At 33.0% G+C, this 14,163-nt stretch overlaps 1 protein-coding gene across 1 annotated transcript; it reads left to right on the top strand.

The window, feature by feature from the left end:
- The first annotated feature begins 514 nt into the window (after positions 1–514).
- LOC149421207 (odorant receptor Or1-like) lies at positions 515–7,910 on the top strand. The gene is made up of 8 exons (XM_089635174.1): positions 515–864; positions 1,083–1,223; positions 1,685–1,853; positions 3,220–3,428; positions 3,769–3,868; positions 6,034–6,138; positions 6,881–7,036; positions 7,851–7,910. Exons 1-8 carry the CDS (start codon positions 515–517, stop codon positions 7,908–7,910), a joined length of 1,290 nt encoding a protein of 429 aa, XP_089491300.1.
- The last annotated feature ends 6,253 nt before the right edge of the window (positions 7,911–14,163 follow it).

Raw genomic sequence — 14,163 nt, 5'->3', positions numbered from 1 at the left:
AGCAGTTGGGACTCTTGTGAGGTATTCACTATAAAAAAAAAAAAAAATTTATGGCCAGCGGGTGCTGCTCTTTCACGACGATCGCAAGAACTAGTATGTGGCAGCTTTGATTGTAATTATTATTTCCTACGATTCAAACCGCTACTAACACCGGCAGTCAGAAGTGTATTTGTATCGGCGGCATTTTTTTTTCAGAAGTATTTTTAAATTTATATTTGATAATAATAATTTGTTATCCTTTGTGCTTTGCATAAAAACCTTGTCTTGTTAACAAAAGTTTATCTTAAAAAAAAACTAATTTTAAACTTGGAAATTAATAATTGGTAGGCTAAAATATAATTCAGCAAGTATGGCTAAGCAAATTTTTACAAAAAAAAATTACCGCCTCACGTACCCTCCATGAGCGGGACTCACCAAATGATTGAGGTAATTAGGGTGACTTAGTTGTCGATTAGCCGAAGATATTAACCAATTACCAATAGATCACTAGGCATTGCTTTTAAACCAACGAAGGATGGAGCACCTCAAGCCAGTAAACCTGGTTGAAAAGTTCCTAAGATTTCCTTTAATTGTATTGAATATATTTGGTCTTTGGAGAAAGGAAAACAACCCCATAATATATTTCATTTATTCGTTCATCTTATTAATTTCTACGCAATACTTGTATGCCATTTTTCAAGTAATCTACATGGTCAATGTTTGGGGGGACATAGAAAAAATCGCAGAGGCCTCTTTTCTTCTCTTGACGCAAGCAACTCTTTGCGTCAAAATGATATTTTTCATAGCAAAGAAAGACAAAGCTATTTTTCTGACCAAAGCTATGAATTCTGATGTGTTTGCGCCGATTCGAGCAGAACACTTGCGGTATGAAAATATGTTTTTGTAATAAGAATGATTATTCATATCATTCAATATCTAATAAATAAATAATATTCTAAGTGAATTAATGGAAACGCATAATAAAATTATGTAAGACACTGTAGATTGTAGAAAAGTTTATGAAAGCCTCACTAATATTGTAATAGTATTACTGTTTTTGGATGATAACTTACTAATGAGATGTTTTTTCAAACGTTTTTTAGGATTATCAACGACACTGCTGCAATACAAGTCGCGGAGTTTTTTATTTTTATTTTTATTACTTCGTCTACGATCTCTCTTTGGGCTTTTATCCCGCTGATTGATGCAGCGCCAGGAGAAACAGTTCTCCCCTTCAAAGCTTGGTAATTAGACATACTAATTTCGGTCGTACCTCTGTATGTAACTCCTGCTCAATGAACTCTAGAACTTTCGTTTTGAATTTAAGTTACATTTAAAACATGGAAAGTGTTTGTTTGGAGAATTCAGACAAGCGATGAAATACTGATCTCTCACACAATATTTTTCAAAGCCATTTTTGGACTATCCCATTGGTGTATAATATTGAGGATGATACACGAAGCGAAAAAATTGGTTCCACTTTTTTAGCTCCAACGCTCTAACGAAATCCGGTACCCGCGCACTGTGGAACACGATCTGACAGGATATTAGTACGCAATAGCGCCTCTATGTCTAACTACAAAATTGAATTAAAAAGTTATCATTCAGTGTTAAAGTTGCAATAGTATTATTCATTTTTTGTAATGGTGAATTTATGCCCTATTTCAGCGAATATTATTATTTTTACTAAAACAGTATTTTCCAGGTATCCCTTGCCAAATGAGGTTACGCCCTACTATGAGCTGTTATATTTCTACCAGATAGCCGGGATCTGGTTTAGTGCATTAATTAACGTCAGCATAGATAGACTCTCAACCAGCATGACAGCTCTTGGATGCGCCCAGCTTCAGATACTGAAGGACAACCTCGTCAATGTAAGTAAGATCATTTATATCAATAAATACGTCATGGAAGGGTGGAACCCTCGCTACTCTTTATAAAAAAGGTTGTAGGTGACGTTTTGACATTGGATTTCCTCAAAATAAAATGTCAAATTATCAAACGCACACCCGAAATTTACAATATCCAACAGTAATATATATTCACTACCAGTAATGAATACATATTGTAGTTAATACTATGAATTGAATAAAATCCAAGATTTTCACGTAATACAGTTATGTAAAACAGTGATAGGTGGCAGACGTCAAATAATGTCCGCCATCTTAAAATTTACGAAAATCAGTAATACCAACACACGTCTCTCAGGGTACCAACTACCAAAACAGAACACATCCCTTTTTTCATACCGATTAGACAAACTGGATAAAAAAGGTGTCATGTAAAATGGCCAATACACATACAAGATACTGGTGGAAATTTCAGAGGCAAGACGTAAGGCATCTGGCCGGCCCAGACTAAGCTGGAAAAAACAGCTGCAGCTACAGAAGTGCGAGGAGAGACTGGGCATGCAAGGAATATGGTCGCTGAAGTAACGCAGGACAGGAATGTCCGAAGGCGCCTCGTTGAAAAGATTAATCCCCGACACACCCAGAGCCGGCCCTGTGCGGGCACAATTGGAGCAGTCCGTTTTGCCAAGGCGCCAAGGATCCAAGGCGCTGATAATACCTAATACAGCGCCTTTGAGGTTTTTACTAGCGCCGTTTGATTCAAGGACGGTCCTGGATATACCAGCTAACACCCAAAAAATTCTCGTATTTATTCAAAATGCTTCATTGCTGCTTTTATGTTCCAAACTTGTTGTCGTCGTGCAATTGTTTTCAGATTTAAATAAAATTATGTCTTTTACGTTATGGGAGAAAAGTAGGAGATTCTGAATCACTGCATATTGTAATTATTGTAGGATTTATGAAGCTGAAAGTATTTCTAGAGTATTTGCGCTGGGATCATTGCCTTTCGAAAATAAATATTTTCAATTTTCTTTACAGAGAATTACTGAGACGAACAGAAATTTACCTTTCGAATGAACACTGTTGGTTTAAACTTGAAAAATTACGAAAATAAACAGAAATACCTACACGTTTCAAACATGGACTAATGAATTGATTAATTAATACAATAAAAATAAAATTTGTGATTTATAAGTAAATTTGAGTTCATTGTAGTTATTTTCTTTGGAATTAGTATGGTTGATGATATTTTTAATAATTAAAAACCTTGTTATGACACAATCTCTTTATTAAAAAGTTAATAAGTGTAGTTTTTCACATTGTCTAAAAATGTTTTATTGTTTACGATAGTAAGAAGTAAAAGAGTAATATGAATTGTATATTTTATCAGATTGAAGTCTACGCACAAGAAAATTTAAAAATTATCGAAAAAATACGCTCCGGGGAAAAGGGCAATTCGCTGATCGGAGGAAAATTGAGTTTTGCAAGAGAGATGAATTTGTTCCAAGAAAAAGACTTTTCGCGTAGGAACCCTGATATTGACGATCTGATCCAAATTGGTCTCGTCAAAAGCATTTTGCATCACCAAAATATTGTCAAGTAGGAAAAAATCTATAGTATTTTTAATATACTTCACGGTGTCTGGAAACTTGTAGTATAAGCGGAAAACTAATTAATCTACATGTAGTAAACCAAAATATATTTTTTCAGATTTTTTAATATATTTTTTTCAGCAGCTAAAGGGTTAAATAAACTTTTGGAGCCCGATCTATGCTTCAAAGCATTAAAAAGCTGATAGTAACTCCCTAGCGATGAACAATGACCTAAAAAACAACACCACAAAATTGTCTTCAAATGTGATGTAGATTCATCAGTATCCCGCTTGTACTATGAGTTTCCAGATACCGTGTATAACAGGACCTAATTTTATTATTTTTAGGTTTATTTACCAAATGGAAGAATGTTTCCACTGGGGAATATTGGCGCAGTTCGCTGCCAGCGTAGGGGTAATTTGCATCACTGGATTACAAATAACGCTGGTAAGATATTGAATAAAATTAAGAAAGGTGCACTTTAATGGGTTGGACGTACAGAGCGGATGGACGAATAAAGTAATGGGAGTATGCGAGAATTTATGATGCAAAATTAATATAAGATGAAGACGGAACGCCCGAAATGATATGGCATGATCAAGCAAACAGGGTACAAAACAGAGAACACTGTAACAGCAGAGTATGAATAAGTATTAATGTGGCAGTCAATCCACTCAGTGAATAAAGAGCATTTAAAAGAAGCTAAACTAAATTTTGATTTTGAGGTTATCATCCCACCAGACTGAATAATATTTTTATCAAATAGCAAATATCAAGGGCTGTTTTATTCATTTGTGTTTAAAATCTCTAAATATTATAAAACAAAATCACTTTATGCGTCTGTCTGTTTGTGCGCTTAGTTCTTCTAAATTACGCAACGAATTTTGATATGGTTTTTACTATCATTTAGAGAATTTCTCCCGGAATGGTTGTTTTTTTAATCAAGTTATAAAAAATATATCTGACGCTGGCTAAACCTTACGAGATACATCAAAAGAATGTACTACGGAATTGTATGTCTAAACACTATAATATGGTCGGGCATTTTCCGCAAAATATTCATATCTTATGATCTATTTGATATTTTTCGATGAAACTTTCAGTGATTTACTTTTAAAAGATGTCTCTATTTATTTATTTAGCAACGTATGTGTAATTCCTTTTTTAATTAACAAAAACTTTCTACTTTCTTGGGAATCATAGAAAAAACAGTATTTCACAATCGAAATAATATATCGTAATTTATTCATACAAAATTACAAGATTATTTAGAAATTATCAATACATATAAAAAAAACTTTAACCTAATAGTGATTCAATGTGTGATAGCGTTCGAAACACTTTCCTTTATGCAGGGGCACATTGCAAAACTTGCACATGTACCTACCGCGTTTCACTGCGTAGTTTGTGAGCGGAACATACACGACAACGATTTTATTATTTTTATTTTTTTGTTGTGTTTCAAACTCATTGTATTGACAGGTAGATAGATCGGGTACCGCCTACAATAGGAAACACATGACCCCGCACCCATTTAGAACCCCTTGTAAGTTTCCCGCTCCTTACCTCTTTGCGCAACAAAACGAGTAAACTCGTCTCCCGCGTCTTACTGTAAAAAGCCGTATGACGAGTTTTCTCGTCCCGCAAAGAATGTGTTAAAAAGGTCTACAGAAAAGCCCAAGATGCTATATGTCAATCTCCTAGGGATAACCCCTAACAACGTCCGGTACACATTAGCTAGTTATAAAGTATACGCCATTAAAAAATTCATTTTTCATGATTTTAGAGTAAACTTAATTAATGTGATTTGTTTTTGGGGTGTTAGAACACATCTGCCCTGATGATGGACACTGCAATGCTGTCCGAAACGTTGGCTAAAGAAGGAGTTAGCGCAACACGGCATAACACCCCAAAAACAAATCACAAAAATACTTTTGGCCGTGAAAATCTTAAATTAAACTTAATTAAAGCTATTTTACTAATAATACTTTGTTTTAAAAAAAATTGCTTTATCTACGATGTAAATATGATGAAATATAAAATAAAAAAAAAATGATTTAAAAAGAGCATTTTGAGGAACGTAAAATTTAAATTACGAACGACCTATATATGTTGGAATTGGAACGCAACGTCGTCGTAGGTATATATATTCAAATATGTACCTAAAAAAAGCTCCTTTTACGATGTTTTATTCTATATTTCATTATGTGAACAGAGCAGGTAAGGCAAGATTTTTTTAAATGCCGAAGTTGCATCTAAAATCAGGAAAAAAGAGTTATTTAACAGCCTTTATTTTAAAATTTGAAACACAAATAAACAAAATAGCTCACATCTGTGCTAGATGTTATACCTTTTGGTTAAAAAAATACTATTCAGTTTGGTTGGGTATTTTGGCTTCAAATCCAAAATTAAGTTGTGTATCAAAAATGGTTCCATGGTAACTCAACCCAGTGACTATTCTACATACCTTTAAAAAGTGATATAAAGTCATTAAAAAAGGTGAAAAAAAAATTAAACCTAACCTAACCTACTTAACCCAGTTAATAAAGTTTTTGTTTCATCACTTTCCAAACTTGTCTTGTATTACGCTATAAAACATGTATTTTTTCTAGATAAACCCGTCAAGTTTAAAATTTGTGACAAAGTTGACGTACTTGACGGCGATGTTGGCACAAATATTTTTTATTTGCAGGATTGGTAACGACATTTCAGTTATAGTAAGTAAAAACTTTTATTTAAAATATCTACCTACATGTTACCATAATAACATAAAAAAAGTAGGACACGGTCGGGGCCCTATGCGGGCGCAATTGGAGAAGTCCGCTCCTGGCGCCGAAGTGCCAAGGCGTGAAAAATACAAATCATCCGAATATTATTGACTACAGTACACCTACCTAGGAATCTACTGGTTTTTAAAAGGGGCGCCATAATTTTATTCGCGCCCGGCGCCGTTTAGCTCAGTGCCTGCCATGGACACGCTTAATGCACATTTTATTAGTAAAAAACTATTTGTCCCCGGTAGGTAATAATGAGAAACAACTATTTATCTATCTAAAAATACTGATAATTTCACGTTTTTCTTCACGCCATGTTTTGACATAATGTTAGACTACTTACTAAAAGTTATTTTTTTAATTAAACCCAAAATAAGAACATTTTTTACGTTCTTAGTTTGGGTTAAATAAGAGAAGAAAAAAACAAAACCCAAAACATTCACATCAATAAAAATGGCCGCCAAGTCAACAATCAATTTTAATTTTACCGGAATAATTACTTTATTAACTGAAACATTTGTTTATCATTATTATCAAACCGATTCTAATTGTTTTTAAAATAATATGTGCAACAATGTCTTATATTATACATATACCACGTATTTTACTCTGTTTGTTATTATAAATTTGAATAAAAATCTCTCTACCTTTTCACAAATTAAAAATAATTCTTTTATTTAAATAGAGTGGCGAAGTAATTGAGGCTGCTTACCATTCCCCATGGATTGAACGTAAAAAAAGATTCAACACGACCCTTCTAATTTTCATGGAGAGACTGAAACAGCCAATCGTCACCAGAGCAGGCTACTTTTTCCCACTGTCTTTGCATACTTTTGTATCGGTGAGAAAATATTAATACTAATATTCAGGGCCATATTAAGGTTCCGCAGACCCTAAGTCTCAACCCGTGGTGCGGTCCTGCCGGGCAGGGGAGGGGGGTCTGAAAATATTTTTGCACCCCTTTGTGGTGCGGGCCCACGAGCTGCAGCCTTTGCAACCTGTGCTTAAATACGACCCTGAGAATATCAATTTGCTTGGATTCACTTGAAACATTTAAAAATGTTTAAAGTCGGATTCTGAATATTATGTTGACAAATTACAAGTATACCCGTGCCCGGGATGATGGAATATGATATTTAAGATAGTTAAAATACTATCTTTTAGGGAGGTACCTACTTTATCACTTGTCTGAATTCTTCACATAATCAATTCCAATTTTGAAAATTCAAGGCAAACTGAGATAATTTAACCAGATTTCACGCACATCAAAGACAACAGAAATTAGTACCTTATTATGGTGCAGACCCGTGAACAATCACTGGATACACTGAATTCATGAAATTTCATTTAAAATACTTTTCTGATGAAAATATCATATCATCCATTTTATCTAAAATTTGAAAATTACTCTTAAATTCAAGTTCGAGTAATTAACTAACGCAAAGTACAGACAATCGAAATTAGTACATGTGTTTGAATGAAACTGTATCTCCTGCTACACTGTTTTTACAAAAATGGAACCAAATATAAAAAATGGGGGCCTGGCTTTACGCATATTTGTACCCAGACGCAATGTTTGTGAAAACTGTGTTGCAGGAGACACGGCTGAATGCACGGCCTTCACAGGTGGCGTTAATATTTTGTTCATTTTTCAGATTCTTCGATCGTCATATTCGTATTTTGCTGTTCTCCAACAGTTGAACACCAAAAAATGAAAACTTTCCTCGAAATAAAAGTAATTTCAATTGTATTGTGACTATCGTAGTTGGATCTTGCTTCACTTGATGTTATGTTATTTTATAAAAGTTTGAAGATAATGTGCCTTCAAACAGTAGTAGAACCAGAGATGTGCAAAATGGGTACCCAAAACCATTTGAAATGCAAAATGGAAATGGGTCATAACTTTTCCATTTGAAAATGCAAAATGCAAAATGGTTTTTAGAAAAGCATTTCAAATGCAAAATGCAAAATACCTATTTTCAAAATGCATTGAAAATGCAAAATGGTTTCTCAGGTTCAAAATAATTATTGAATTTTTAAACAACTTTGTCATTTAATAATGGACATCAATGTAGAACAACTTGTGGAATAACAAATCATACATACTGATATGTCCTGTGTAAAAAACAATTGTATTTGAGTGGAATATAATAGAATCTATTATTAACTAAATATTGTCATTTTTAATGATTTTTTCTTAAGGCCATCATCATTTGTGTAGTAACTCTCTAGTGAGGGGACATCCACCAGTGAACAATAAAGAAATACAGGACAGTGAGACAATCAGACAATATAAAATGTTGTTTTCTAGTGCGCACCCATTATTTGACCATAGATTGTCACAAAAAACTCCAAGCAGGCGCACTAGAAAACCCACAGATAAAATAATACAACTTTGAGAAAACCAATATATAGTCTATATTATGTAGGTATTATGTAGCCTTAGCCATTATTAGATTTAAGAAGAACGAGCTTCTCAAAAACATCATCACTCATCTTTCTTCTATGAGGTCTCATGATTATACCTCCATTTGAAAAGAGACATTCAACTGGTGCTGAACTCGGAAGACAAGTATTGCATTTGATGAACATGTGCCTAACAATAGAGTAAAAAATTTGCTCGGGACTAATATTGGCAACGTAAAAAATAGAAACTGCTATCTAAAATTTTATATTACAGCATCATGGCCCCGTGTTCACTATTTGAATCTGTATTTTTTTAATGGTATCACTTAATTGCCAGGGCTCCTACCAAGTAGCAACTTGACAGACGTAAATTATCTCTCATAGCGAGGTTGAGGACCGACTGATATACGGGGCCTATGATAAAAAGATGAGTGGAGATAACAGGAAGAATGTTGCTAAAAAGCATTTAAAATGGAAAATGCATTGAGAAAAGCATTTAAAATGCAAAATGCAAAATGGTTTTTAGAAAAGCATTTAAAATGCAAAATGCAAAATACCCATTTTGCATTTTGCATTTCCATTTGAAATGGATTTATTTGAAATAAAGCACATCTCTGAGTAGAACTAATAAGAATTTTAATTATTCATTAAATTGACATAAAAGGGTGTTTTTATTTCTTCATGGTTTATACGTATACCTAATTATATGTGTGGTTGGGTCAATATATGTATAATTCCTATATTCCAAGCCTTTAGTTGCTATTCAATAGGCATTTGATAAAGTAAACCACAAAATATTATTACGTAAACTAAAATTGTTGGGAATAAGAGGGAGTATGTTGGAATGGTTTAAGAGTTATCTATTAGGAAGGTACTTAGCAGTCAAGATAGATTCGTTTACTTCTTATACATTTGCTGCCTCGAGCGGAGTACCACAGGGATCTCACTTGGGCCCAATATTATTTTGTTTGTTTATCAATGATATTGTTAATATTTTTACTAATGTTAAAGTCCTGTTATTTGCCGACGATCTGAAGATATACAGAATAATCAAAGACGATGACGATCGCGCAATTTTGCAGTTGAACCTTAATAAACTATGTGCGTGGTGTTCTGTCAATGATTTGCAACTAAATTTAGGTAAATGCCAGATTATCAGTTTTTACAAAGGCAAAAATCCACTTAATTTTTCCTATTTTATGAATGGTGCTAATCTTCTTCGTGTATCACAGATTCGTGATCTTGGTGTTATATTCCACGAGAGTCTACAGTTTATCGTACACATCGATGAAATAACAAGCGATGCGATGAGAATACTAGGTTTTATTTTGAGAATGGGAGCAAATTTTAAAAGTATGTCAACATTAAAACATCTGTATTGCTCGTTAGTACGAAGCAAATTAGAATACAATTCCACCGTATGGTCACCGTACTACAAGGTCCATTCTCAATCATTAGAAAAGGTACAAAATAAATTCCTTCGTTACATTAATTTTAAAATGAAAATTCCAATCGAATTTATAAATTACAATAACTTGCTTGCTGAAACTAAACTTCTTAAATTATCTGATAGAAGAGTGTTAATTGATTTGCTATTTTTATTCAAAATTATTAAATCTTTAATTGACAGCCCTAATTTGTTGGAACTTATTTGTATTAATGTTCCTGCTAGGCAAACTCGCAGTAAAGATACTTTTAAATTTAACAAGAACCTCAACACTAATTATTCTATTTTTTCACCAATTCCTAGAATTCACAACCTTGCGAATAAATACTGTGAACTTATAGATATATTTGGTTTTGACAATTTTGTGAGCTTTAAAAGGCAACTTATTTCGATTCTATCGGCTAATAATTAACTTTTATAGCTTTAATAATTTTATTACATCTTCTCCCATTCGAAACCTTTCAAGTAAATTATATCCATATTTGTTTGTTTTTTATTTGCTCTACTATACACTTATAATTGTATGCATATACCTACTAACTACTTTTTATACATAACACTATGTTCCATCTCAGATCTTATTATTTCTTATTCATGTCGATATTGCTAAATTCTATTAGTTTTTGCTTTTTACAGGTGCAACTCTTATTTTGTTATTTTTTTTTTTTTAAATCTCTGTTATAATGTTCTTTACCTCACGAGTAAGTTACACTCTAATTTATATTGGTTTATCGATTTGTTAAACACACAATTAATACTGGGTTTAAACACACCCACTTACTTACTTTTTATGTTGAACTTTCTTTTACTTACTATTTCATGCTTGGGTATATTTTATATTGAATCCATCTTATTAGTGTTTTGCTAATTTGCACAAAATTTTATTATATGTGTTGCTTTCTTACAATTAACTCCATTTATCTTCTTATGTTCAATTATTGTAATCATTGTAAATGTATATTTTCATGTAAATGCCCATTAGGGCGTAAATAAAATAATAAATAAATAAATAAATAAATAAATAAGGAAAAAAATATTTTATAAAAATATGAGGAGTTTAAAATGATGCAGTAAAGAGATTATCGAACATTTTGATCGAAAATTTATGAGATAAGATTTGAACTAGAAGCAAAATGCAGATGGCAAGACCAGTCATTAGATGTAGGTATTGTAATAAGCTTTGGCACCACCCACCACCTAAGCAGGGCCGGCCCTTCAACGCCCGGAGTTGACTGCTCTAATTGCGCTTGCACACAGCCGGCCCTACACCTAATTTCTAGCGTAGTTGGATTTGAACTATAAGCAGAATGCAGATGGCAAGACCGGTCATCAGATGTAAGTATTGTAATAAACTTATGAGCCACCACCACCTAATCAGAGCGGTCCTTCGGGGTCCGAAGCGGACTACTCCAATGGCGCACCGCACACTACACCTAATCATGAAAATAATGAAGTTCATCAAGACATTTAACAGCAATATAAAGTATAAGTATAACAAAAATATAATCAAAACAGAATTCCTAACATTATAAGAATGGATTGGAAAGCTTTGCTTGGTGGTACATAATCAGAAACCAAATGCAAGACACGGCAATTGGCGCTCCGTGCCGTTTCTCTTTATAAGGTTTATTTAATAATATTTGGCTGATTTGTATAGCACTGTTTGGGAAAAATCATCTCAAGGGCGCTATGGTTCTCTTCTAACAGGGAAAATACTGAGCAAGTAAAAAAACCCCATCACTGATTTCTATTTTTTTTATTTTTTTTATTTATTTTATTATTTAACATTATAAATGATTACAATATGCAGACTTATAAATAATTTTTTCGTTACTATTCTATTTCTCCATAAGTTGAGCCCCAGGAGCTCGTGTTTATGGGAGGAGTCTTTACATTTAGTTCTAATGATTTTTTAAACAATAATCAAAAACTTTTGAAATAAATACCTACAAACATAATATTAACATAGGTACACAAATTAGAAAATTGTTTTTTTAAAGATAATTAAAATAATACATCTTTTTACAGATTAAGTAAGCGTGAGGAAATTAAGTTTCCTTTTTAAATTAATTAATTTAAAAAGGAAACTCGATAACTTTCGTGAATATGAATAGGAAATTTTATTAATTACTTATATTTTTTAATGTTCACGAAAAAGCTTTCATACTATGTCGGTGGAAGGTTTGGGAAATTGCACATAAAACAATCAAACCGTCTCGGAGAGATTTGCAAAAAAAACATTTCTTTAGGATTTGTCACATCCCACATCACCAACGCCTGGTTAAGCTGGCCATTGGGATTTATCACATCCCACATCACCAACGCCTGGTTAAGCTGGCTATTGGGATTTATCACATCCCACATCACCAACGCCTGGTTAACCTGGTCATTGGGATTTATCACATCCCACATCACCAACGCCTGGTTAAGCTGGCTATTGGGATTTATCACATCCCACATCACCAACGCCTGGTTAAGCTGGCCATTGGGAGTTATCACATCCCACATCACCAACGCCTGGTTAAGCTGGCCATTGGGATTTATAACATCCCACATCACCAACGCCTGGTTAACCTGGCCATTGGGATTTATCAAATCCCACATCACCAACGCCTGGTTAACCTGGCCATTGGGATTTATCACATCCCACATCACCAACGCCTTGTTAAACTGGCTATTAAATTGGAAATTACCTTCATGACAACTGGCAATGGGAGTGTCATAAAGTGATTTTATTTTAAAGATAAAGGTAAGTATAATTTTCATTTGACTGATAATTAGCACCTACGTTGGGAAATAATTGACAGGTAACTAAATCAAAAGTATTCAAAACAAATGTTACGAAATAATCAAATATTCCCCACACGCCCACTGTATTTTAAAACAAAGCTAAGAAATCATAGGGTTCTTAGATAAATTAAATTTGATAATTTGAGGTTTGAGATAACTGACAGAAAACTTTAAACTACTGTAATTAACCAATAAATGTAAAATTGTATCATCGACAAATAATTTTGATTTTCATCTGTGGTGGCGGAAAAATGTTTCTTCCGAATAATTTTTTAACACTAAATATATGTATACCTATATATTTCTTTCAAAAATTTTAAGAATCTTTGCATATCTGTATAATTCTCGCTACCACTCAGAAATTACTCCCTTCTTCTTCGTGAATACAATGACGATTCGAAAATTCGGTTCCATGATAACTCAACACAGTGACAATTCAACACACTCTTAAAAAATGATATAAAAACATTAAAAACAATGAAAAAAATTTTTTTTTTAACCTAACCTAACCTAACCTACTTAACCCAGTTAATAAAGTTTTTGTTTCATAACTTTCCATGACTTTATATAACTTTTTAAAGATGTGATGAATTATCATTGTGATGATTTATCCGGTCACCGAAAATACATATCAAATTAGTTGGTTTCTGTAGTTGTACTCACACGTATTGTTATTTTTTAATGATAAAATAATGTTTATAAGACAAGGTTTTTATACATAGCACAAAGGATAACAAATTATTATAAGCATTAATTACTCGCCTGAAATATCCATACAAACTGAAAATATCTCCCTATTAAAATAAATACTTTCGGTTGAATTGTGTAACTGTTTTTTTAAAGATATTTCCAGACAGAGAAAAATATAGAAATACATTTTATAAATAGTTTGGTGCCATTTTTATTGTAAGGAACATAATTGTTTATCGAAATATATACTTTTTTTTGGATTTTGTATCATTGAAATATACTTATACACATAGTAGCTACTCGTATATCAAAGCCGCGAGTTTGATCACCATGTTTTTTTTTTAATTTGACTTCCCATACACAATTTTCACGAAGTTCCAAAGTTTAAAATTGACAAAGTCAACCCATTTTACATTGGCCTTTGAATTAATGTAGGTAGTGGTAGTACCTCACGCGCCTTCCTTGAATTTTAGTCTCCCCATTTAGTAATTAAGGTGATTCAGACCAATCATCTGAATATGTCCACCAATTTCAATTTCCTTTTCATTTCATTTTACACCAAATTGGATTTCTGGGCAGTGATAGGACATCTCCGAAAGATGGAGCATCCCAAGTCGGTAAACCTGGCAGAGAAA

This window comes from Hesperophylax consimilis, chromosome 9 (assembly GCF_061612785.1).
Source record: "Hesperophylax consimilis isolate HC1 chromosome 9, BYU_Hcon_1.0, whole genome shotgun sequence".
Lineage (NCBI taxonomy): Eukaryota > Metazoa > Arthropoda > Insecta > Trichoptera > Limnephilidae > Hesperophylax > Hesperophylax consimilis.
Note: the sequence above shows the minus strand (reverse complement) of the source record. Positions and strands in the feature narration are given on the sequence as shown.